The sequence below is a fragment of the Acinonyx jubatus genome, chromosome B2, assembly GCF_027475565.1.
Source record: "Acinonyx jubatus isolate Ajub_Pintada_27869175 chromosome B2, VMU_Ajub_asm_v1.0, whole genome shotgun sequence".
Classification (NCBI taxonomy): domain Eukaryota; kingdom Metazoa; phylum Chordata; class Mammalia; order Carnivora; family Felidae; genus Acinonyx; species Acinonyx jubatus.
The window spans coordinates 209,506-235,334 of NC_069385.1; the positions used below are offsets into that span (position 1 = coordinate 209,506).

The 25,829-nt window shown below is 49.6% G+C and overlaps 1 protein-coding gene across 23 annotated transcripts in view; it reads right to left on the reverse strand.

The window, feature by feature from the left end:
• FAM120B (family with sequence similarity 120B) overlaps window positions 1-25,829 on the reverse strand; it is a 95,004-nt gene that overhangs the window by 29,309 nt on the left and 39,866 nt on the right. For 21 of the 23 annotated variants that reach the window (XR_001430830.3, XR_001430829.3, XR_001430828.3 and 18 more), the window contains one exon: window positions 23,708-23,800. Coding sequence is in view for 17 of the 23 variants with exons in the window: in XM_053221935.1 (XP_053077910.1) it covers window positions 23,708-23,800 (93 nt within the window). In the remaining 6 variants the exon portion in view is untranslated. Of the gene's footprint in view, window positions 1-1,338; window positions 3,207-16,465; window positions 16,621-23,707; window positions 23,801-25,829 lie in introns of those variants that run through there. The other 2 variants (XM_015076351.3, XM_027056416.2) reach the window with 2 other exon arrangements.

The window sequence follows — 25,829 nt, forward strand, 5'->3', positions numbered from 1 at the left end:
GCTGTGGTCAGAAAGCAGACTGACAGCCTCCACGGTCTGAGACTGGCTGGCACTAGGACCACCACACGGTCGATGCCAGCGGTCCCCATGTACACTCTGTCCTGCAACGCTGGGGTGCACATCTATATGCTGAGGAGGTCAAGTGTGTGCACTGTGTTCTCGTGCTCTGACCCTTAGTGACTCTCCCTCTGCTTGCTCCATCAGCTCTGGAGAGGGATGTGTTACAGCAGGACTCAATCAATCAACTTTTTCTGTGAAGAGTCAAGACAGTAAAGATGCCAGGCTTTGCTGGCCCTGTGCAGTCTCTGTTGAACATTCTTTTTTAGACACAACACTTTAAAAATGTAAAAACCGGGGCGCCTGGTGGGCTCAGTCGGTTGAGCGTCCGACTTCGGCTCAGGTCGTGATCTCACGGCTTGTGGGCTCGAGCCCTGCGTCGGGCTCTGTGCTGGCAGCTCAGAGCCTGGAGCCTGCTTCGGATTCTGTCTCCCTCCCTCTCTCTCTGCCCCTTCCCTGCTTGCTCTCTGTTTCTTTCTCCAACAACAAACATTAAAAAAAACCCGTAAAAACCATTCTTAGCTCGCAGGATGGTACAAAAACAGGCTATGGACTGGATCCAGCCCACAGGGCCATGGTTTGCTGAGCTCTCAAGTCTGCCACTCTTCGTTGGAAATACCGTTGAAGCTGCTCACGCTAATTTACGCTGTCAGCCAGTTGTGACGTCATCAGGACACAGCCCTCGTCTCCGGCGATCCCCGCTTGAAGTCCACTTCCTGCAACGTGGCCACACCAGTTTCTCAAGGCGAGAACGTGGCTCACTTCTGTCCTTATTTCCCAGACTCTTGGTGTTCCTCCACCCCAGGTGTGTGTCCGTAGGCAGCGCGTGGCTACTTTGGGACTTTTATTTTGCCGTGCTGACAGATTCACAGGAAGCTGCAAGGGTTGCATGGAGAGTCCCATGGACGCACCCCGTTCCCCGTAGTGCTAACGTTCTACACTCCACGGTGCAGCATCAAGACCAGGAGATGGGCCCCTCCACACGCGTGTACATGTGTGCGCGTGTGTGCTACGCGGTTTCCATCACAGGAGCAACCTGTGCCACCACCACTGCCATGACACAGCCGCTCCATCACCACAAAGACCCCCTTCGCGCACAGCCTCGGCGGGGCCCTGCCCCACTCTCCGTTTCCCTGTCTCGTTCCGAGAGTGTGGCTGTGCGGGGCTGGCTTCCTCGCTCAGCACGATGCACTGAGTTCCGCTCACACTGTTGTGTGTGTGAGGCCCTCCCTTGTATGGCTGGTCCCACCCCACAGTGTGGATGGGCCAGGGGTTTGAGCGCTCGCCTATTTAAAGACATTTCTCGTTTCCAGCTCTTGCTGCCACACACGCAGCTGCTGTGAATGCTCCCATCCAGGTTCCGTGTGAGCAGAAGTCTTCCTTTCTGTGGGACCTGTGCCCAGGAGGGGAACCGCTGAGGCACACGGTAAGTGCACGCTTAGCTTTTCAGAGAACTGACGAACTTTCCCAGTGCTCCCCTCACTGCGCAGCTGGCCTCCAAGCACCCCCATGCTTGCCAGCCTTTGCCACCTTCACCGTGCGTAGTTTTGGCTGCTCTGATATATACGCAGTGGCCCCTCACTGTGGCTTCAAAGATGTTGAAAGACTTTTAACTGCTTGATATTTCACACCCAAATATCTTTTTTAGTGAAATGTCTATTTGTGTCTTTTGTCTACTTTCTAAGTGGGCTGTTTGTTTTTGACTGCTAAGTTTTGAAACTCCTTTTATTTCCTACTTACAAGACCTTTGTCAGACATGTTGGCAAATATTTTTCTCCCAGTCAGTAGCTTGGTGTCTCCTCATTTTTACAGAATAAAAGTTTTTAATTCTGATGATGTGCAATTTATTGATTTTCTTTTATGGATCATGCTTCTGATGTGAAACCTAAGAACTCTCTACCGAGCCCTAGATCCCGAAGGTCTCCTGTTTCCCTGGAAGTTTTATAGTGCTATACTTCGCACTTAGCTCAGCGCTCCACTTGAGTTCAACTTTCCACGAATGAACAGTAAGGTTAAGGTCACGACTCCACTGTCTGTGGTTGTCCAAATGCTCCAGCACCACGTGTTGTTGACAAGACCTTCGCACTCTGCCAAAATCTGCTGGCAGTACCTTTGTGGTTCTGCTTCTTGGTTCTCTGCTCGGTTCCACTGACCCACGTCCATCCTTCAGCCCATCCGCGCGGTCTCGATCAGTGTGGTTACACAACAAGCTATGTTGACAAGCTATATTCCTCCTGCTTTGTTCTTTTTCAAAACGGTTTTGGCTGTATTTTAGTTCCTTTGCTCTTCCATATAAATTTGAAAATAATCTTGTCATAGCAATAACAACAAAAACACCTCGGCTGGGATTTGGCTAGAAACAGTCCATCAATTTGGAGAACTGAGCTCTCCACTGTGCAGAGCTTTGCAGTCCATGAGCATGGTACGTCTCTCTCCACGAACCTGGGTTTCCTTTGACTTCTTCCACCAGCATTTTATAATTCTCAGCACACAGATTTTTTTATGTTGATCTTCAGCCTGAGGTCTTGCTGAACTCTCACTAGCTCTAGGAGTTTTTTGGTAGATTCCTCGGGATTCTCTATGTAGAGAATCTTGTCATGTGCAAAGTGGGATAGTTTTCTCTCACTCAGTGATCTGCATGTCATTTGCTTCCTTTCCCAGCCTCGGTGCACAGGTCACAAGTGCCAGCCCTGAGCTCCAGAGGGGCGATGTGAGCAGACCTCCCGGCCTTATTCACCACCACAGGGGGACACATGCAGTCCTTCCATGGTATGCATGATAGCAGCTAGCCGCAGGGGATTTTGTAGATATTCTCTACTGAGGTGAAGAAGGTCCCCTCTATGCCTATTCTTCTGAATACCTGACGTGATCATGTGATTTTTCTTCATTGGCATTTTAGAGAATTGCAGAGACAGATTTTTGAATTCTGAATCAGCCATGCATCCCTGCAATAAACAATCCCACTTGGTCCGTGTGCTTCTTTTTACACATTGCTTGATTTGATCTGCTAACATTTTGTTAAGGATTTCTGTGTCTATGTTCACAAGGGACATTGGTCTGACATATTCCCTTTTTGTAATTCATTTATCTGGGTTTGGTATCAGGGTAATATTGGTCTTGTTGGGAAGTATTCCATCTCCTTGTATTTTCTGGAAGGTAATGGGTAGAAGTGGCATTAATTCTTTGAACACTGATAAATGACCCGGTGAAACCAACTAGGTTATAGATGTATTTTGGAGAGAGTTTTGAAAACTATGAATGCAGTTTCCTTAACAGTTATATGGCCGTCTAAACTATCTGTTAGCAATGAGTAGACTGCAGTCATGTGTGTTTTAGGGGTATCTGGTCTGTTACATCTAAGCTGCTGCATTTGTGTATGTGTAAAGCTGCCCGAAGCATTCCCTTAACCCTTCTGCTCTCGGCAGGTCTGTGGCGATACCTCGTCTACTCCTGACGGTGGCAAGTTATATTTTCTCCTTTCTCACCAGGCAAATACTCTGGAGCAAAAGTGGTTCCCAAATGCTGGGCTGACCTTCCTGGACTTCTGTTTCCTACAGTCGTGACTCAGTAATTCTTTATGGCCCTTTTAGCCATCTGATACTTTGATTTATTATTTTTAAAAAATGTTTTGTTAGCTTTTCTATTTGTCTTCAACAGGAAAACCCACCCAGACACCCTCAGGATGTATCTCCCACACACTTGGTCTCCACAGCTGGGTTCTCGATGTTTTCGTACCAAAAATACTGTTGGCAACCTGGTGAAACCTATGGGTTCTTTCTCAGAATAACATTAAATACATACAATAAAATACATAGGTTTATAAAAGAATTAGTTACAGTATAGTTTTCAAAATAACATAAATTTACAATGCAGTAATTTACGGTAACTTCTCCATATGTACCTTAAAAGATAAAAAGAAAACAGTGGCTGTAATAACCGTAATTTTGAGAAAATGAGGGCAGGAGATAACATGTATGAATTTCTCCAACTGTAACGTAACGTGGGATCCTCTGTGATTTCTCCTGGTGACAAAGCTACAGGTGCTGCCATTATTATTAGGATTTGTTGACTACATAAGGGAAATGATGAATTTCAGTTACAAGTTGGTGAAAATAAAGATGTATTTTTTTCCTGTTGCAGTTCGTAGACTCCCATTTAAAGAATCCTCAAAATTATACCACACGTACAACAATTCAGGGTCTGACAAAAATAAACACACACTGTGGCAGGTGAGTACTTTAAATAGACGGCCGTAACCCTGGGACCAGCAATTGCTTTCCTTACATTGATGTAATCTTTGCTGGAGGGTTTGCAAAGTGTGTTAACAGAGGAAATTCCACCAAAAGACATGGGCAGTTTTGGAGCCTCTATTACCCATTTAATTATCAAACACTAAAAATAAAGTCTAAACCAAGAAAAGCACATTAAACTGGGAATAAGGTCACAGTGTTAAAGGGCTGGATGTGTTGATAGTTTTCTTTCTCAAACATAATCATTTCCCTTTTGATCCCAGCTTTCTCAGGGCTTCCAGGCTACCAAGAATGGGCCACGCTCTCTCTTGGACACGCGGGGTCAGGAAACACCATATGAGCCACTCACGAGTGGCTCACACAGCAGGCTGTACTGAAGCAGGAAACTTCCTTCTCCTTTTTAGGGTGCCCACGCCCCTGTGCCTGCACTCAGTCACCCTTGACCTGGCCCCCGATCCTCTCCCTCTCCACGCCCTATGGAGGGGAGGGGGTCTCACCCTCACCTGTCTCAGCACCCCCACCCCCCACCGGCCTCCACCCCACTGCTCTCCAGAAGCTGTTCCAGGTCTAAGTCCAACGTTCATTTCCTCATCCTTTCTCCTGACCGCACCCACACACGGGCGCCCGGCCTACTGGGTGCCCGTCTTCTGCCACGCTCTTTCTGCCATCCCTAATGAGGGTGCTCTCAAGACCCCCAGCGAACGTCCTCAGGCCACACCTCTTTCTTCTCCCTGTGTTGATAAACCCGCATGTGCTCATGCTGCCCAAGTCCACCTCCAACGCCAACTCTCCCCAAGCTCCAGACTTGTAAGTCCCTCTGTGCAGACATACATCTCACATGTGACCCTCCCCAAATGGAGCTCTTCACCTCCCGCCTCGGACAGCTGATCCAGGAAAACGGGATCCCACGCCAGGCTCCTCCTGCCTCCTGCACACTTTGCACCACTTTTCTCTTCACCTCGACCTTCAGTTCCACCATGCCAGGCCCCTCGCTGAACCCACTCTGTCCCCACTCTAGGCCCCGCTTGCACTAGCACACGTGGCGCCCCCCATGAAGGGCTGGGCTTCATGTCACTCTGCTGTCCGAAGCCCCCTGGATTCCTCAACAGCCAGGGGAGTCCCAGCTGTGACCAGAGGCCACAGCTCTGACCAGCTGTGACCACCTCTAGAGGCTCTAAGCTGCTCAATGAACCCAACGAATTTCTTTGTTCCCTTCTGAGGCCCTCCCGTCCTTACTCTATTCTCACCTCTGACTCATCAAATCCCAGTGCAGGGGTAGATGCCTAGAGGAGCTGGGGGGACAGGAATGCCCTCCCTGCCCCCGCGCCCCAGGAGGAGGTCACCACGGTGGCACTCCCGCTGAGCCACCCTCCCGGGACGACCACCTTCCTGCCCCTGCGCCCCCAGTACAGGTCTGGCACTGGGCCAGCATTCAGTTTCTACTGAAAGAGTGAACTTGCTGCTTAAGTATCAACATGACATATGAGATTTACTTCTCTATTAAGACCCTACAAATGGCAGGCAGAGGGTCTCTGTTAGGAAGTACATCGGCTCCAGTTCATAACATGATGCTTGTGTACAAGGATACAACCGTTGCCTTCCTGTACATGTGCCATGTGACACGGGGCAGGTCGTGACTCCACACAAGCCGGGGGCCTCTCTCTGTAGCACAGGCAGGCACGGTGTGCCCGGCCGTGTGCCGCTGAGGACAGCACACGGCCCTAAGAGCTGTGCTGTGCCAGCTTCCGCTCTAGGAGGCCCTGCTGTCCACACGTGTGCACACCGTGAGCACTCCTCTGTAAGTCCTCGTTCAGCGGGGTGCTGAACTAGCAAACTCCAGGCTGGAACACACGGGTCGCAGCCATGGTCGCACAGTGGACAGGCTCCACATGCTCACTTTAACCGCAGCTCAGGAGCGGCCCAAGTGCCAAGGCTACCACAAGAAGAGCCAGGCTGGGCGTCCCCGTCCCAGCTGAGCAACTGCGAGCGAGTCACATACCTCGTGTGGGTTTCCGGGGTCTCACCTGGTCCCAGCGCACCATCGGTACTGATGAGTGCCACGTGCGCTGCAAACGTGTAGGTCCTTGAAGAACCAAAGCGCAACGGAATGAAGACAGATTTACACCCAAACCCGACCTACTGAGGTCCTCCGAAAGCCCTTCAAATGCAGTTTTCCCCCACTGCCAGAAATACGAAGTCGTCATGTGCTACAGCAAGGCGCGAGTGATGGAAGGTCAAGTGATGCGATCTGCAGAGTTTATCTTGTAAACACCCAACCAACCGTGCGCGTCACTCAGGACTGAGTGACGGAAACTGTAAAGTCTGCTCTTGGAAAATAACTAACCGTAAAAGACAATGTTCATGCTCAGTCACTTTTTTAAGTGAAAACAAAGCCTCAGCATCAAACACCATCCCCGGCGACCCTGTCGGGTACAGTCGGGACTTGCCAGGTCCTGGTGGCACCAGTGAGCACAGGGCAGCACCAAGGACATGTTCTTCGTGTGGGCGGAGTGGGCAGCTGAAACAGAGCCCCCGAGGGCCCACCGTTCACTGCACTTCCTCTAGGCTCACTGAGCTGCACTGGACATGCTGTGCCCCATCTCACAGCTTACAAATGACTTCTGTAAGAGAAGTGAGCCCGTAACCATGTCAAAGCAGGTGAAACAACTAATGCGGGACTTTGGTCTCAAGCCGTTATGCTGCCCTGGGGTCACAGGATGGGCGGTGACATCACCGGCACTTTAGGGACACTTTTAATTCAAGAAGCTGTACGGCCATTAATTCAGTTTCCTAAACATGGCTTTCTTCCTCCTGCTCGAAGCAAGCAAGCGTGGAAAACCCAGGGAGACCAGGGGACAGACAGCACAGGCAGGGCTGGTGGCGGGGCCTCAGACCCACAGCTGGCTCACCCAGGTTGAGCCACTGCCACGTACAACTGCTTGCTAGCACGGTGTTAGTGTCGGGATCAGCTGGCACACTGGCGGGGCTCTCCTGTGCCTCCACATCTGGGAAGCAGAAGGTACCGTTGTAAGCGTCAGGTTGTGAAAGTTCTACTTCCCAGAACATGTTAAGGTATTTCTCAGCCAGGGGCGCCTGGGGCTCAGTCGGTTGAGCGGCCAACTCTTGGTGTTCGGCTCAGGTCGTGCATGGTCTCACGGTCCGAGGGACTGAGCCCCTCGCCGGGCTCTGCACTGACAGTGTGGGGCTGCCTGGCTTCTCACTCTCTCCTCCCTCTCTCTGCCCCGCCTCAGCTCGTGTGCTGTCTCAAGGTAAATAAAACAAACTTAAAAATAAAAAGCATTTCTCAGCCACGTTTGCCTTGTGATTTTCCTCTTCTGATTATGACGTGAGGGCTGGAAGACAATCTACACCCGCCCCCTCTCCTCCACAAGTCTATTCAGGGAGAGGACTGTCCCAAACTGGCTGAAGTTACATGGGAACCAGAGTGAAGAGACGGGGGAAGCCTGCTGACCACCAACAACTCCCCGGTTCCTCGGTGAGCAGAGAAAGCCCCGGACTTACACTAACCGGGCTAAGAGGAGAGCAGACCGTGTTCACAGGCTGCAGGATTGACACCTGAAACTCTGAGGCCACCTTCCCACCAGAGGGACCCCAGAGCCATCGTTCTTCTTCCCCAAACAACTGGCGCTGAGGGCCCTGGGAGCCCAAGTCAGGGCAGGAGGCTGGGCCTGGCCCAGGCTCAGTCACCAGTAAGCACGGACCAGCTCCATGTGGCTAAAAGGTATGGCCTTACAGATAAATAAAATCAATAAAGATGAGCAGCCCATGTTTTAGAAATAGGATTTAAGGTGCTTTGGAATAAACACGAGGAAAAGCTAAGCCCTGCACGTTTCCTGCCCAGGTGATGGGGCATTTGGTGGGGACCCAGAAACTGGAAAAACCAGTTCTGATGTCCCAAAGCTTCACAGGAAATATTTAACAGTAAACAGTCAATGGTGCGGCGTGGGTTCACATGCCAAGGAAGGCTCATTAACTAGGGCTTATTGGCAGTTATGTAAAACGATGATCCTATGGAACAAAACCACCATTCTTGGCCAGCTGCAGCCCCCGAGCCAACCTAAACTCAGTTTCAGACAGCGCTTCACCAGCGGGATTGTCCCGTGAGCAACTGGCAACCCACATGGGGTGAGAACACTAACAAACCAAACACCAAAAACAAACCTGGGAGCTCCTCTGGTCTGAAAGGCTGATTAGATTTTAGAGGTTCTGCCTGAAGTTCCCGCTCACCTTTAGGGTCCCCTGCCTGCAGTGAGGCACAACGGTACAAAGTAACCCCCAAGGGTACTGCCTGAGACTCGATAGGCAGGGGCAGGACCAGCGGAGGATGCTGGTCTGGCCTTTGTTCACATCCCGCTGTTACTCCACCCTCCGGAGTCAGGATAGTTGGTAGGCCCTGGAAAAGCCATTTATTTGTAAGTGCAGGAACGACATGGCCAGATGTGCCTGATAAACACGTGAGCCTCTGAGAACACCATTCTCAGGTTAAACGCATTAGGCGAGTGTGTGGGGCCGTCCTATCAGCAAGGCCCCTCACCTTGCACATAGCAGGTAATTTAAAAATAGCTGTCGAGGGGCGCCTGGGTGGCTCAGTCGGCTGGGCGTCCGACTTTGGCTCAGGTCATGATCTTGCAGTTCACGGGTTCGAGCCCCACATCGAGCTCTGTGCAGACAGCTCGGAGCCTGGAGCCTGCTTCTGATTCTGTGTCTCCCTTTCTCTCTGCCCTCCCCTGCTTGCACTCTGTCTCTCAAAAACTAAAATAAAGTGTTAAAAAAGTTTTTTTTATAAATAACCTCTACACCTAACGTAGGGCTTGAACTCACAGCCCCGAGATCAAGAGTCGGATGCTCTACCAACTGAGCCAGCCAGATAACTCACGAGCCTCCTTTCATAGAAACATGTTTAAAAAGAAAAATTGGAGGGGTACCTGGGTGGCTCAGTCGGTGAAGTGTCCCACTTCAGCTCAGGTCATGATCTCAAGGTTCGTGGGTTTGAGCCCCGTGTCAGGCTCTGTGCTGACAGCTCAGAGCCTGGAGCCTGCTTCAGATTCTCTGTCTCCCTCTCTCTTTGCCCCTCTCCTGCTCACACTCTGGGTCTCTCTCTCTCATTCTTGCTCTCAAAAATAAATAAACATTAAAAAAAAAATAGCTGTTGAGTGGGGTGCCTGGGTGGCTTGGTTGGTTAAGCGTCCAACTTCGGCTCAGGTTATGATCTCATGGTTTTTGAGTTTGAGTCCCGTGTCCGGCTCTCTGCTCTTAGCTTGGAGCCTGCTTCAAATTCTCTGTCTTCCCCTTTCTCTGCTCCTCCCCTGCTCATGCTCTCTCTCTCTCAAAAATAAACATTTAGAAATAGCTGTTTACTCTATACTTGAAACTAATATAACATTGTATATCAGTTATATTTCAATAAGAAAATTAAAATTTTCTTGTTGTTTTTATTCAAAGATTTACATGAAAATACATGAAGATCCATTAAGGCTGCCTTGCAGGGAAATACAAATGGGCTCCCCTTTCTTCTAAGGCACAGGGGCAGGGGAGGGGCAGTGCCGGGCCAGTGACAGCAGCAGGGCTGGCCCTTCCACGGCCAGTCTTGAGAAGCCACACAAGAGAGCCATTTCTCCCACGCCCTTCCCACCCAATGCCACTTCGTGTCACATCTTTAATCCAGGCAGGAGCGTGCTGTGCAAGAGATGCCCTTGGAGCATGGGTGGACACTTGCCCAGAAGAGCAGGACACAGGAGCCCGGAGCCCCAGGGACTGGCTGGCGGCAGCACCCTGGGAGCAGCATGTGGAGAAAACACTCTCTGCCTGGCCGGGTCGGCACGCTGTCCCAGGAGCGAGTGTCAGCAGGACGGGAGCCTCGAGGTGCCAGCTGGCAGGGCACCAACCATTCTCCTCTGCAGCCCTCCTGACACGCTCTTAAGGTCCAGAATGGATGACCACGCACAACAAACAAACAAAACAACTTCTATGTATTCTTTGGATGGCTGACAGGAAAGACGAAAGACGAAAGAACAGGGCAAAGAAGAGAAAGCAGAGCTGGGTGTAAGGCGTGTCGACCTGAAGACCTCGGGGTGCCTGAGGACACCACGGAGGGAGCGGCACAGTATGTGTGCATCCCGCAGGGTATAGCCCCCTGCTGCTGTGGGCCAGCATACCACTGGCCACTCCACAGCCATCCCCCTAACCCGGGACCCTCTCTAGGCCGAGTCGCTGAGCACGCAGGAGATCCCACACCATCCTATGGCACCAGAGACGGGCTCGGCGAAACCTCCACCTCTCTGCCCTCCTACATCCTCGCACATCATGGCAACACGCCCACCTCCGCCGTCAGACCCACGACCGCCACGAGGTCTACAGCTCTACTCACGAATGTACAATCACAGAAAAGTTTAAGAGAATGACAAAAGGCTAACCTTTACAAGAAACAGAGTGAGATAATATTTAAACTGTTAGCCGTGATTCCACCATTTCCCCCTTGCTGCCTGGATCGTGGTCACCAAAGACATCCTACAACCAATACACAGGAGCAATGAGGCTACAAGTCATGAAGTTCTGGCTTCTTACTTTCCAATGTCTAGCTCCTGGGAGAACTTTAGAGGCTCTGATCTGCCACAGGTGTGAAATGTTGGAGCAATGGCACAGAGACAGGAAGAAGAGGGCACAGGCCCTGCCACCACCTGTGGGCCTGCTGAAGCCCAGGGGAGACATGCTACATGGGGTACCCACGTTCTGTGGGGCTGGCAGTGTGGGAGCAGCACAGGGACCACAGGCATAGAGAGAGGGACAAGGACATCTCAGGGACACCTACCCCCCTCAAGCCAGGGTACATTTCTGCCAATCCGTGGAATGGGGTTTGAAACAGAAAGCTAAGATGAAAATTCCATCCTGAGATTTGTTTCTTCTATAGAAAAAAAATTTTATTTGAAGATTCCTTATTTTTAATTTTTTTTTTTAACTACAGAGAGGGAAAGCGCCCACGTGCAAGCAGAGTTGGCACAGAGGGAGAGTCTTAAAGGCTCCAGGTGAGGGCGGAGCCCCACGTGGGACCTGACTGCACAACCCTGAGATCATGACCTGAGCTGAAGCCAAGAGTCGGGACACTCAACCAACTGGGCCCCCCGGGCACCCGTGAATATTCTTACTCACAAGGACAGAATGCGTCTGCTAGCATCTGGCACGAACATAAGCACACATCAGTACTGATGACAGTATTAAGCAAATCAACATCAGAGTGCTGACAAGGCACAAAGATCCCATGAAAGTCACAGAGGACTCAGTTTCCACCCCAAGTAACTGAGGATGTATTTCAATCCATTTAAACAAAACTAGCTGAGTACCTGCTAAATTGCCAGAAAGTGCGGGTACAAGGGAAGACACAGGGGTGAATGAGGCCGAGTGTCCAGTCCTGAAGAGCCGTGGCCCAGGGAAACCCCAGGAGAGGGGACAGGCATCCTTGAGCAGGAGAGAGGGTTACTCGCTGAGAGAGGAAGGGGACAGGCCCTGAAGCAGATGTGGCATCACTGGCGAGGTGTCACGGGGCACATCAGCAACTGCCATGTGTGGGTACCCAGCAGAGGAAGGAGCCCCCCTGCAGCAGGTTTATGCAGGAGGCAGTGAGGCCGGGGTCTGGGCAGGGCCTGCCTCCAGGGCAGGGGAGGGGTGGGGGGCTTTGGATGGGACTGGGGACACAGAATCAGACTGTGGATGCCTGAAAGGCCAGGCCAGGGCCCAGCGTGAAAGCTCTAAGCACCAGTCCTTCATCTCTGCCCAGATGCAAGCAGCGAACAGAGGGGAGGCCAGAGGCCAGATTCAAAGTCCCAGGGAGGGTTCACAGTGAGAAGTGCAGGGACAGCAGAGGACAAATCGAGAGGGACTGAGGCCCCAATCTGCAAACAGCTTCTCTGCAGGTGTGAATGGCATCCAGAACAGACAGGAGCCTCTTCCGGGTACTGCCAGCCTGAGTGTCTGTGCGGATGTATGGCCGGCTCCCAGGCTCCATGCTGAGGCTGCTCAATTTTGCTGTTGTGGCCTGCCAGCATCCACAGACGCCACATGGGAGGACAGGCGAGGCTGTGTAGCAAGCAGCTTCACTGAGCTTGGGGGCGGTGGCCCGGGTGTGGCCTGCCTTGCTCTACACCTCTATTCTGACTCGTGTCTCTCTTCCGCAAAGGCAAGTCAGCTGTGGGGCATCTGGATCGTCCTGGACCCTTATGTGCTGGAGATCCGGGCACCAGAGATCTCCCCTGAGAACTTCCATGAGGTGTCCCACCTGCTGTCCCGAGCCAGCCCAACCTGTCCTCACTAAACTATGGGCGGCCACCAGCTCTCCTCCGGAACAACCTGGAAGGGTGGCTGTGGGCACTGAGGACATCTGCTTTCCTTGGGGCTCTCCGCACAGAGAGAAACAGCTCCCCTCAGTACTAGGGACAGAAGCACAGGAAAGGCACCAGGGTAGCACCAGGGCCAGGCAGCGGCCCGCAGCCCCCATGCTTGTAGCTCGCCAGCGTCACGAGAGCAGGAGACGCTCCTGCTCCTCCATACGCTCCCCTTTTCCACCTTTGATGATGCTCCTCCACAAATGTGCCTGCTTACCAGAGCTAATATCCTCTGAACCACACACTGGGGACACGCCAGGTGATGTGTGTAACCCTCATCACAGGGCCACAGGCACAAGAAGGGACACTGTCATCTGCTGCCAGATCCAGGAGGGTTGGCTGGGCCCGAGAGTGCCCTCCTGCTCAGTCACACAATGACCTTCTGCCTGCGGATGCTCCGGAAAAGCATTTGCAAGTCCTACGTACACAGGAGCATCAGACTGAGGGCCTGTCCCCTGAAGGTTTCCCACCTCTTTTCTTTGACATATTTAATTTAACCCATCTGGGGAGTCATCTTCTGTGCTTACATATCAACTTAAAAAGCCTACTAAAAGTTTCAATAGATTCTCTTTCTTTTTTTTTTTTTCCCCATTCTGAGAGAGCAAGTGCAAGCAGGGGACAGGAGGGAGAGAGAACTCCAAGAAAGCTCTGTGCTGTCAGCGCTGAGCCTGACATGGGACTTGATCCCACAAACCATGAGATCATGACCTTAGCTGAAATCAAGAGTCGGACACCTAACCCACTGAGACACCTAGGCGCTCCCAATAGGTTCCATTTCTACTATTCATTCATTCGTTCATTCATTCATTCATTCATCAACTTTTTGAGCGCCTAACAGTAAAAGCATTTTTTCTAAATATCTCTTTTAATACACATTTACACTATCCTGTATTTCTCTGGCTGTTTTAGTAGTTTAATCAGTAAAGCACCATTTCATAGATTTTATTCTGATGTGCTTTAAAAATGTGATCTCCTTGAAGCATTTTGATTTTATCACTAGAATTTGAAGTGTTTGATTTGGAAAGGGACGGTTCGCCAGCAGGGGCAATACTGACTCAAGATCTTGTAATGAAGATTTCTACACTTGCTGTTACACACGCCATGTTTGCTCTTCACTTTAGAGGCTGTTCGGGGAGATGGTGGGAAGCAATGATGATGTCTGGTGCACCTCGCAGCCCTGACTTCTTAACGTGGCTGTGACACACACTGGTGCCCTGACCTTGGGCAAATCACTCTGTGACGAGAGCCTGACAGGAGAGCCTGCCTGCACCACCACCAAGGTCCCGTTCATCTGGCTCCAGCAGACATCATCTTCAGTATTGAAACTTACTGAGCATCAGACATTGTACGGCATCGAGCAACAGAGAGGATCCAACAAGAGCCAGCCACCGTCCCGGACCCACCCCCTAGACCCCAAATCCAGGCTTCATCATGGGCAGGCTGGACTCCGGAGCACAGAACGTGCACCCTCACCAGACCCTTCAAGGGACCTCAGCCAAGACACCAATCTTTGTCTTCATTTCCCTACCAACATAACAAGGACTTTATTTCCCTCAAAGGAATGATATAAAAATTAACTGTGTAATGTTTACGAAGCCCTCCTAATTTCCCCAAAAAATGCTCTAATTTTTCCTGTCCCTGAGGAATGTATGCCAGGCCCAGCACAATGACCAGTGGGACGGACTCTGTCCTTAGGAAACACACTATCCAGTGACCTTTCCGCTCACTGAAGAGCCTGCAGACTTACCTGCTGGTTTAAGCCAGGGGCCAGCAGGTAAGTCTGCCAAGGGCCAGAGATCAGTATTTCTGGTGTTGTGGGCCTTACGGTCTCTGTCATAGCTCTCAACTCTGATGTCGCGGTGTGAACTTAACCTTAGACGCTGAGATCTGAATTTCACATAATTTCCACACGTCATGAGACATGACCCTTCTTTGAGTCTTCTCCCAAACTTCAAAGTGGCTTATAGAGCAGTTTTTCGATACTCTTCTGAGGTGAGAAGACAGCTGAGGCAGTGTGCTCTTCCGTCAGAGCTGTGCACCCACCCGTGGTCGGAGGACACCGAGCGACCCCGTGAGCTCTGTGCTCTGACACGTGTCCACGGAAACCACGTCCCAAGAGGAGAGGCCCATGAATACTGTCCATTTTACAGACTCGGTTCAATGAGTTGTCAGTGAGTTGCCCGTGTGTGCAAAATGTTTTTTTCCAAAGCCTGCAATTCAAGGATGCTCCTTACCCTGGTCGTTTACTTTTCAGCAAGCTCTATGGCTGTGGCCCCAGGCCGAGGCGCTCTGTGTGGAGGCCCCGAGCACCCGGGCTCTCAGAGCTTCACCCCGGCACCTGCACTCCCGTCAGGACAACAATGGGCTTCCTGACAGGTGCGGGCCATCAGGGGCACAGGCGGGCAGGTGTGTGCACCTCTGTTCCCCACACCCTGTACCACCGGTCACTCGGCGCACAGGTCATGACCAGGCAGACATCACCTAACCTTCCCTTTCCGAGTCCGCAAACACCCTCTACTGTAAGGCAAGTGGAGACTCTGGTAAGAAACCTGGCGAGTGGCGGCTCCTCAGCCCCCCCAAGGACGGCGGCCCCTTCCTGTGAGAACACAACCAGTTCCCACCACCCACACCGCACCCATCAGACCGCGGGTCTCATCCCGTAAGTCTGTTTTACCTTTAGCCGGTAAGACACTCTTCCCCAGTAAAAGCAATTTAGTGCCACTTCCTAACAATTAGTTGCAGAGAGGCTTCATTTTAGCTTAAAAATCTGGGCATTTGACGTCTCACCAAATGGTGGCACCTCACTGAACCTATATTTTACTTATTTTTCCTTAACTGATTTACGTTACAAATATTCCTCCCAGAGATGGATCATCCCCATCACCAAAGCAAGGAATTTCCTGGTCCTTCGATAGAAACAGATCCTTTGATTCATCAAACATTCCACTTCTAGGCATGCAGTTTTAGCAAAAAATGCCAAGCCTGTTACAAGTCGCTCCATCCAACAGTGGCAATAGAACATCTTCAGGAACTCCATGGTGAGGCCCTCTGCAGCCCTGATGGGTGGGTGAGTGCGCGTGTTTCCCCCAAGCCCTGGCCCGCCCTGCTCTTGCTCCCAGCTCTGCTAAGAGCTCTGACCTAGGTTCTCCCAGGAGGCCTACGTTTCCCGAATGGAGACATCAAGGCCCTTGTCTTGATGATTTGATTGGTCCCGATTGGTGATTCTTTCCTCTATGGGTTCGTGGTCTAGCACTTGCTGTCATTTATAACACTGCTGGCAACCTCCTTTCAGATGGAGATTATTTGAGAACGAGGAACATGATCAAAGGGTGAAGTCCCAGATCCAACGCAGAACCAGAAAATTGCCCACAGAAACATCAAAATGCCTTGTTTCTTTATTTCTACTCTAGCAGCTAAACGTCCAACAGTGCTCTAGCAAGATGATACGGACCCCATGTTAAAGCACAGGAAACAGATAAAACTGCATGTTGTGGATCCACTCCATAAAAATCATTCATCGCTGCTATGAGGCACTTCACCAACCATTCACTGGGCACTGTTTTATGCCAGATGCCGGAGGATTATAAACAAGAATGAGATACAGTCCCTGCCCTTGGGACCATACAATTTAGCTGCAGAAACACATCTCTCAGACGCAAGATAATTATAAAATACTGTCAAAGGAAAGTACCAAATACAATAGTTTTAAAAAGCCAAGAATGAATGACATAGACCTGATACAGCAAGAACATAGTCTAGAAGTCCGGGAGCTGAGTGCAGACATCTCTTCTGCCTGCGACTCTTGGCAAGTTCTGAAGTTCGATGTGAATCCCTATCTCTATGTTCAGATGTAACCATGATGGAAGTCTCCCATAAGCTTTGGCGTATCACATTTTGGTCTCAGAAAATCCAAATGTCTGAAAAGTGTGAACGGTTTCACAAAAAGGAATATATGCATTCAATTCCACATGAGCAGGGCACCAGGTGGGAGCTGTGGGATAGGAAACCATGTGGGGTTTGCCTTCCCAGTGGATGAGGCAGAAATGGGATGGGCACAGAGCCCTCTCTCCTGCACCCTCCTTCTCTGCCACTTTTGCCCCACCCTCTCCTCCTTCCCCGCTTTCATGCTGTGAGCTGTAGGGTCCTCACTCTGCTTTTCAAGCCAGGAGCCAATTGACTGAAACCACTGCACAGCCGCCCATGCCCACGCGTGGCTTCCAGGGCTCTGGTCCTCCCACCACGAGCCACAGCAAACACAGTGGTAAAATTCTATGTCGGCAGTTGCCCGAAGAGAATAGCTGGGAGGAGGAAGGGCCTCCTGCACCTCCTGCTCTGCCCTGCCGGCCCCCCGGGCCCCAGGGCAGAACCCAGCCACAGCCATCTCTTCAGTTCTGCTGGGAACCTCGTGGAGACATGTCAGAAGCAGAGGGGCTTTGCAAAGGGGGCTTCCTCACAAGGGCTGCACCTGCACAAGCAGTCTGTGGAGTCAAACTGGCTCTAGCCATAGCGGCAGGGTACCAGGCACTGGAAAGCGAATGGGAGAGAAAGCACTGACCCTCCCTCCAAGGAGGCCTTTGTCTAGCAGAGGAAGGACATCATGAAGATCCCACTCGGGACACGCAGCCTCCTCACCGAGGTCCCCACCACAACAGCCTGCCCTCGCTCTACTCCCGAGCTACCAACACTGGTGCTCCAGAGTGAGGCTCAGCGAACGTATCTGATGGAAGATGTCTAGAACGTGAAAGGTACTACCTAACAAAAATAAATAAAAGGCGCGCCACAGGCTCAAAAGCAGAGAGAAGGCAGCACAAGACCCAGTGTCAGTGGAGCGCTTCCTAACCTTTGCTTCAGTGACCTTGTGCAACGGAGGCATGATGCTCCTGCAGGGCTGGAGGACAGGGGGCAGAGAAGACCAGCAAACATGCAGCCCCATCCTGCGGCGTCCTCTGAAGAATGAGGCAGGCAAGTGACTGGCTGGGAATGTTTACTGCAGAAGCTTTTTGCTTTATCCACCAAAGGACAGAGCCAGTCAGAGAGACCAAGTTAAAGACGGAGGATGAAGCGGAAGCAAAGACAGGGAGCGGGGCCCATCTGCACAGCAGCCCCCAGGGAGGGCAAGGGGCAGGCTCCAGGCCCAGGTGGAGAAGCCTCAGGGCGAAGGGCAGTGCCCACACTTGCAGTGAACAGTAAGGCTGACCCATTTTAAGTACTCTTCCAGATTATTTCTGCAATTTTACAACATAAATTATTAAAGTATGGAAGTTTAAAACCTACATACTACACAAGGAGTTCGTGAAGACTCAAAGACTATTAGAGTCTTAGAGTTCAAAGGTGGCTGTTTTGCCTCACATAACAGAGACGCCCGCAGGAAAGGCGTGAAGAGTGTTATGTGTGATAAACACGATGATGGAACCTCACCGAGTGGCACGTTCAGTAATGCTGTCACTCAAGTTGCCCGCCGAGTGCCCGGAATGAACAGGGCCGGGTCGCCGAGTGCCAGGGTAAAGAGGACCGTAATACAGTCAGGCTTTGCCTGAGGCATGTGGAGGCCAGTCCAACCAGAAGCTAATGCTGCATGGACGTTAGCTGACCTTCACTGCAGGGCTGTGCACACAGCTCACCCGTATGAGACTCCCTGTCCACTGTGGGCCAAACCATGCTCCCTGCACGTGCATGGTGCTGCTGGTGTTGGTACGGCTCACGGTGACACCACCAAGGTGCGTGTGCCCCAAGAGCCGTGCATCCACTAAGTCTTGAAAAGTCTTACAGCGGCACTGAAGTGCACTGCTTCTGATGTGGTATGGCTCGGATTTTATAACAGGACTTTCCTTCAATTTATTCGTATTTCTTTCCTTTTATTCCCCAATCAAAGATGACTGGGCACTTTCTGATGAGTGGTGAGGAGCAGAAAAGGTGGCTGCCACCTCCTGTAAGCTCTGAAGAAGCCGCTGGGGCACTCAGACAGTGCTCCCCAGGTCCCTGGTACACCAGAGAGGCATCTGGAATGTCCTAAGCATCCTGTTGGCTCTTCCCAAACAGAGCAGCAAGAGGTAACTGAAAAGCACCACTGTGCTCTGGGAAGGGGAGAGCAGGAGAGCAGGCACCACGTCTGCTTGCTGCATTCTACCTGGCTCAGCAGTGGCAGGGGGACACCCCATCTTCTCTAGAGGACTTCACAAAATGCTCTGGGCAGGTACCCGTGTCTGACAAAATACCACAGAATGAGTGAGATAGCTACTTCTAGCCCTTCTACATTTCTGGACAAGTACATGCATGCCCACATCAGAAGCCAGTGTGCACAGAATGGATCAGGAACCAGGGCTCCCGGAGGCCCAGAACTCCCCGTCACACACCAGGGGCCCAGCTATTAGAGCCAGGCAAGGGGTGGCGAGGCATTGACAGAAGTGTCTGCGGGACACCTCAAGACACGCGACTATCTCCTCTACCTTGGCAACCTCGTCTTCAATTGCACAGATGCAAAACCCCAACAATCCGCCCCCCCTCACCTACAGCTCCTTAAAGTGGGGCCTCACAAGTTATCTGATCACTGTGTAATTCAGTCCATTGCTTCGCTGACTTTCCCTCCTAAGTATGCAGAGATCCCAACTTAATCCCATACATACCCCACCTTTGTGTGTGCTCTCACATGGGCTCTACGAGCCAAGCACCAAAGGCCCCCCTGAGCTATTCAAAGTACAACGACGACCATGTCCTCTAGAACGGTAAGGTGAACACATGCATGCACAGTCATCAACACGGACAGGAAGAGCAGCAAGCACACAGCCAGCTTTCAGAGAGGACGCAGCTACAGCTGGGAAGCCCGGCTCCTCGCATGTGTTCTCAGCACCGAGGACAGCGTCTCCTGTTAGCTGTGGGACTGCCCTTTGTGCGTGAGGAAGGCAAGCTGTCTTTGCATTTTTCTTCACTAGAAGTAACACTGCAGCCCTTTCTTTTTCTTTTTTTTTATGTAACTGTTGCAGATGACTCCTTGTCATAGATCGCAGACTTCTGCGTCTGTAAATGAATGTATGTATAATATGGGATATAACCTTCACATATATAATCTACCTCCCTGGATTTTTAATAAATATGTAAAGCCATATACCACCTTAAAGCTAGAGTCAAGTTGTTGGGGCAAGAGAAATATTGCTGGGTGCAAACCTAACAGGGCACTTTTTAAATTGCCCATGAGTACCAGCGAGCAGGGATGCCCAGCCCTGCAGCCACGTGGGTCCACTGTTCATGGTGAAGACAGACGTTTGGACCACCCAGACAAGGCGCTCCTCGGCAGTGGGAGTGGAGTGAGGCCCTGGGGGGGGGGCCCTGCCCTGCCCACCCTCACAACCAACCCAATCAACCAAGACAGCCAAGAGGGAACGACCCTGGGCTGATGAGAAGGTAGGCCACTGAAATTGCATCTATTTTCAGTCCCCACCGCTGGTTAAAAACCTCCATCCTCCTTGGGACACTTCCCACAGGGGCTCTAGTGGCCCCTGGGAGCGGCCCTTCGCGTGAGGAGAATACACACCACCCGGTTACGGTCCTAACAGGGAACCAACGCCAATAACAGCTGGCACAGATCCCATTTTTGCTGGAGAAGCTCTGACAACGGGGAAGGTACCTGGTCTGACTGGACAGGCCACAAATCTTGAGTGCAGAGTAAGTGCTGAGCCAGAGAGAGAGGGCACAGCAAGGTGAGCTCCCGCTGGAGTCACTCTAACTCTAAGGCGCACGTTCCCTCCGGTCCCTCCCTCCCGGTGATAGTGCCTTTCTTTCAGAAAAGACCACTGGTTGGTTGTCAAGAGCCGATTCCACTTTGGCTCCGCCAATGACAAGGTAAGTGTAGGATGATGCACTTGATGTGGACAAAGTCAAAGAACGTCCCACATGGTGCCGGCGTTAAGACATCCCCTCCAGTTCACAAGAGAGGAGTTGTATTCTGTGGTATGTTCATAAGAACTCGTTAGAGTTCCCAGAGCTGGTTAGTGACAGAACCCAAACCTACCCTTATCAGCATGACCCCAAACTCCAGCTCACTCTGCTGCCCACACTGCCTCAGTTTCCGCATCTACGTAACAACGCAGGAGAGAGCATGACCTCCAAGTTCCTTTCTCTTTCTGCCTGCCTGTTTAGTTTCACTGGGAGGGGAGAGGAAAGCAGATGAGGGTTAAGGAACAGACAGGCCAGTGGTAGCAGGACAGCAGTCTGGGAGGAAGGCCCCAATTTGGTATTAAGAACTGTATGAACCTACTAATAACTGAAAATCTACTTTTTAAAATTGTGTTTTGCCAAAAGGAGGAACAGCGATCAGGTGTTCATACTCAACGCGAAGAGCTAACATCATGCTTAATGGTGAAAAGCTGAGAGCTTTTCCTCTAAGATCAGGAACAACAAAAAGATGTGCACTCTCACCACCTTTATTCAACACAGTACTGGAAGTCCCAGCCAGAGCAATCGAGCAAGGAAAAGAAATAAGACATCCAAACTAGGAGGAAGAAGTAAAACTGTCACTATTTTCAGATGACCTGATACTACATGGAGAAAACCCTTAAAACTCTACCAACAAATGGTTGGAACTAATACATGAATTAATAAGGCTGGAGGACACAATATCAATACACAAAATATGTTGCATTTCTATATACTAAGAATGAAATAGCAGCAAGAGAAATTAAGAGAATAGTCCCATTTATAACTGCACCAAAAAGAATTAAATACTTGGGTAAAAATTTAACCAGGAAGGTGAAAGACCTGTACTCTGAAAGCTGTAACACACTGACGAAAGAAACTGCAGACGGCACAAAGAACAGGAAAGACCACCCCTGCTCGTGGATGGGAAAACAAGTGTTGTTAAAATGCCCATATTATCCAAAGCAATCTACAGATTCAGTGCAACCTCAAAAACATTCCAGTGGCATTTTTCACAGAAATATGGCAAACAATCCTGAAATGTGTATGGAACCACAAAAGACCCAAATAGCCAAAGCAATCTTGAGAAACAACAAAGCCGAAGGCATCACGCTCCCTGATTTCCAACTGTATTACAAAGCTATCGTGAAACAAAACAGTATGGCATCAGCATGAAAACAGACACAACAATCAATGGAACAGAATAGAAAGCTCAAAAGTAAATCCAAGCATGTATGGTCAATTAATTTGCCACACTGGTTTGGAAGTGCCATCATCAAAAAGGCAAAAGATGAGTGTCGGCGAGCATGTAGAGAAACGGGAGCCCTTGTGCACTGCTGGTGGGAACACAAACTGGTGCAGCCACTGTCAGAAACAGTGTGGAGGTCCTCCAGAAGTTAGAAATAGAGCTACCACACAACCCAGCGATCCAACTTCTGTGGAAATATCTGAAGGAAGTCAAGTCACTATCCTGAAGAGATATGTGCACCCCACGTTCACTACAGCATTCTCACAACTGCCAAGATATGGAAACAACCTAAGTGTCTATCAACTGATGAACAGATTAAAAAAAAGAGAGACATGGTATATATACACAATGCAATACTGTATTATTCAACCATAAAGGAAAAAAAAAAGATATCTTGCCATTTGTGGTAACATGGATGGACCCTGAGGGCACCATGCCAAGTGCAGTAAGTCAGAGAAAGACAATACCATATGATTTCACTCATATCTGTGACCCTGGGGTGACCAAAATAGGTGAAGGGGGCCAAAAGGTAAGACTTCCAGTGGTAACATAAATAAGCCATAGGATGTACATAGTTAATACTGCTGTGCTGCAGATCTGCGAGCTGCTAAGAGAGGAAACCGTGAAAGTTCTCATCACTAGAAAAATGTTCTGTAACTATGTGTGGTGACAGATACTAGCCAAACTTACTGTGGCGATCATTCCACAATATACACAAATATTGAATCATCATGTTGAGCACCTGAAACTTCTATAATGTCAATGATACCTCAATAAAAAAAGAATTAGCACTAACCTACTAATAACCCCAAACCCATTATTTAAAATGGCATCTTGCCAAAGGAGGAAAAAAAGTCCATTTTTAAAATGAACTTTCTTGAATATGATGGATGTAAAAGTGAAAATACAAAAAAAAAACCCGGCCCTGTTCATTTAATTGGACCACCATGAGAATTAGTTTATGAAGTAAACCTAAGTACATAAGAGTTCTGAGATTAGATTAAATATTGTTCATAAATGAAATTTATCAGGCTTTTTTTTCACTAGAAAGACAAGTGAAAACTAATTCAATTAACTAGAAACTATGGATAAAACTCATTATCATCATCCAATGGCATTTACAAAGCAGTCTTAAGTTTCCACAAACAACTGGCCTGACCTTGGGGCTTCTTCTAAGAAATAACCATCAGACGTAAGAGGGTGTGGCCACAAAGGAGAGTAGCCGGGGTTAGCTGCAAACGGACTAGTTCGTGAAATTAAAGGAGTAAACACTCGTGAATGGCAGCGTCTGAATAACCTCCGGTGACCAACACTGTTTACTAAACACTTCACAAGCAAGGCACTGGGAGAGGACACAAGGCAGATGGGATATAGCCCAGCCCCAGAGAGCAGACACCAAGTATGGGAGACAAGGTGTGTATGCACCAAAGTCACTAATACCAGAAAAAGGCATCCTGTTCTCCTAAAGTTAGCAAGACTTATAAGGGATCAGACTGCTGTCTTCATATTACTACAATACTGAGACAGGATTAAGAACTGTCAATTTCTCAGCACTGGAAAGAGGCAACACTTGTGAGCACATGACCCAGCTGTGACACAGGTCTGGATGGCCACTTCCAAGAAATGCGGGACGCCATTTGTACAGAGATCTGCTTGAAGTTCACTAACCCAGCAGGACTCAGGGCTCCGCTGTGGACAGACGAACCACACCACTGCACCAGGAAAATATCTTGGCTAAATATGCCTTTTTATCTTTTCTGTGAAACACCAACCAAAACTAAACAGAACAAAGGGATGGTGAGGCAGGGTGTCTTCAGAACTGTGACAATCAGTCAGTCATGCAGTACCTGTAAGTCTACGAGCTGCACAGTTGGTTTTCCTTGGAGGCACAAGGCCTGAGCAATGAAAGCATGCAGATCCTCCAGGCAAAGCGTGTCCACCTGAAAGGGACAGAGAAAGAGAACCAGCATCAGCTCTGGGAAAAACCTGACCCTGCCATGGGCTCAATGGCTAAATGCAGGCACTTGCACAGGGCAGCAGAAGAGGCAGAGGTGAGCAGGAGTCCACAGTCCTGGTGTAAAGCTCTCCATGACGTCCAGGGCCAAGATGGACCAGGCCTGGTCACTCTCTAGCAAGGCAGAAATCTCTGGGACGCCCGGGAGGGGCATGAGCCACAACCAAGCTGGACTCTTAGAGCAACACAGGTGATTGTTTTGGGCACCAATTCCCAGGGCTGGCAGTTCAGGGGTCTGTAGTGTGAGCTGGCGAGATCAAGGCTGGGATAAACTTCCACCCCTGCCAGCCCCGGTGAAACCTGTGTCCTCAGATCCCAGTCTGACGGAAACCACAACCCCCACATCTGAGCCCCTCCAGTCTTGCGTGGAATCGGGGCTAACCAAAGTGTGAGTGAAAACAGGGGGGCAGGGGTGTGGAGAAAGAGTGGATGTGGAAATTCTGGATCTCAAGTGAATGATGGGAATGACGACAGCAAGCTACTCTCGGACACCATCTCCCCTCAGGGTTACGGGCAGTGACTTTGCCAGCTCAGCCACCAAATTCTGCCAGCCAGACAAAAGCACTACACGAAGCCTTGCTCAGCGTTCTCACTGCCATCCGTAGGAACACAAGACCTTCTTTCTGGAAGGGAATGCATTCTGTGGCAAGTAAACGCTTGAAGGGGAAAAAATCAGGGAAACAACCACAAACTCATGGATAAGAATTTCGATTCTTTCTCAATGATAAAAATGGCTAATATGTTTACTCCCAATAAAACTGACCCCATCATAAACCAGAACGACTGTTCCCTGGGGACTCCTGCTCCCCCCTGCTCTCCTGGAGAAGCAAATACTTCTGGCATCCGTCACCTCTGCCCCACGCAAGGCAGCAACCCTGTCACTACCCTGCCCTGTTCCATTTTTATTCTGAAGAAGTTGTTGCCTTTGTATAAATGACAGCTATAACAATTTCAGGAAAAACACAAAAGTCTACAGATGTGTGGTACTCATGACCAAGAAGAAAGGCTCCAATCTACAGAAGCCAGACCAAGCAAAGAACACACTGTTTTTCTATTCCATAAGCGCCCACCTCTCTTCTGTTTAGACTGGGTTTGTTCGCATGTAATTCTACTTCTTGCCATTAGCAAGTTTTGAGTAAAATGCCTACTTATGAGAAAAGAATAACTATCTCATATGTCATGGTTTTCACACTTAGCTAATTTCATATTCGGCCACCATCTTCGTAGTTAACCAATCTTAAACCACAGCAGAGAGTGCCAAATTCTTAATAACACCAAAGTTTTTTTTAGAATTTCACATAACAGACATTATTATAAAACATTTGCTCTACTATAAATTATAAAAAATACGTACACTTGCTCTGATGTAAACTTACTCTTCCAGGGAATTTTCTCAGATAAACTTTTAACAGGAAGTGTTGTTGCTAACTTGGAGGTTATGAGACCACTTAGCTTCTCCATAGGTTCTCTACCACCCACCGTACATCAAAACATTTAACTTAAGCTTGACCGTATAAAAATATAGTATTTTTATAAATTTATATTTTTAGCCTTATGAAACCTAAGAAAATAATGAACCTGTGAATACATTTTAGTACCTTCATCTCAGAGATGCCACTGATGTGTTGATTCATTGTTTTTCAGTTTTAAAAAGTCCTCATTTAAATGTGCCCTTTAAGTCAGGCCAACATGTCTACCTCACGCTGACTCCCACTAGAAGTATTCTTATTTAAAGGTAATTATTAGTATCACCAGAAAGATAAAAGTGGAAATTTTCCTCCTGATGCTTATGTGCTTCAGGTTTATATAAATATATGAGATGTAGAGCTACTGTTGTGTGGTTTGGACTTTTTTCTGCTGGAAATGGATTTTCATAACTGACAGTCACCTGCACAAGTGACAAGCACAGAGCTGTATGAGTGACCGTCAATGGGTCCAACAGCCCGTCTCTTGTG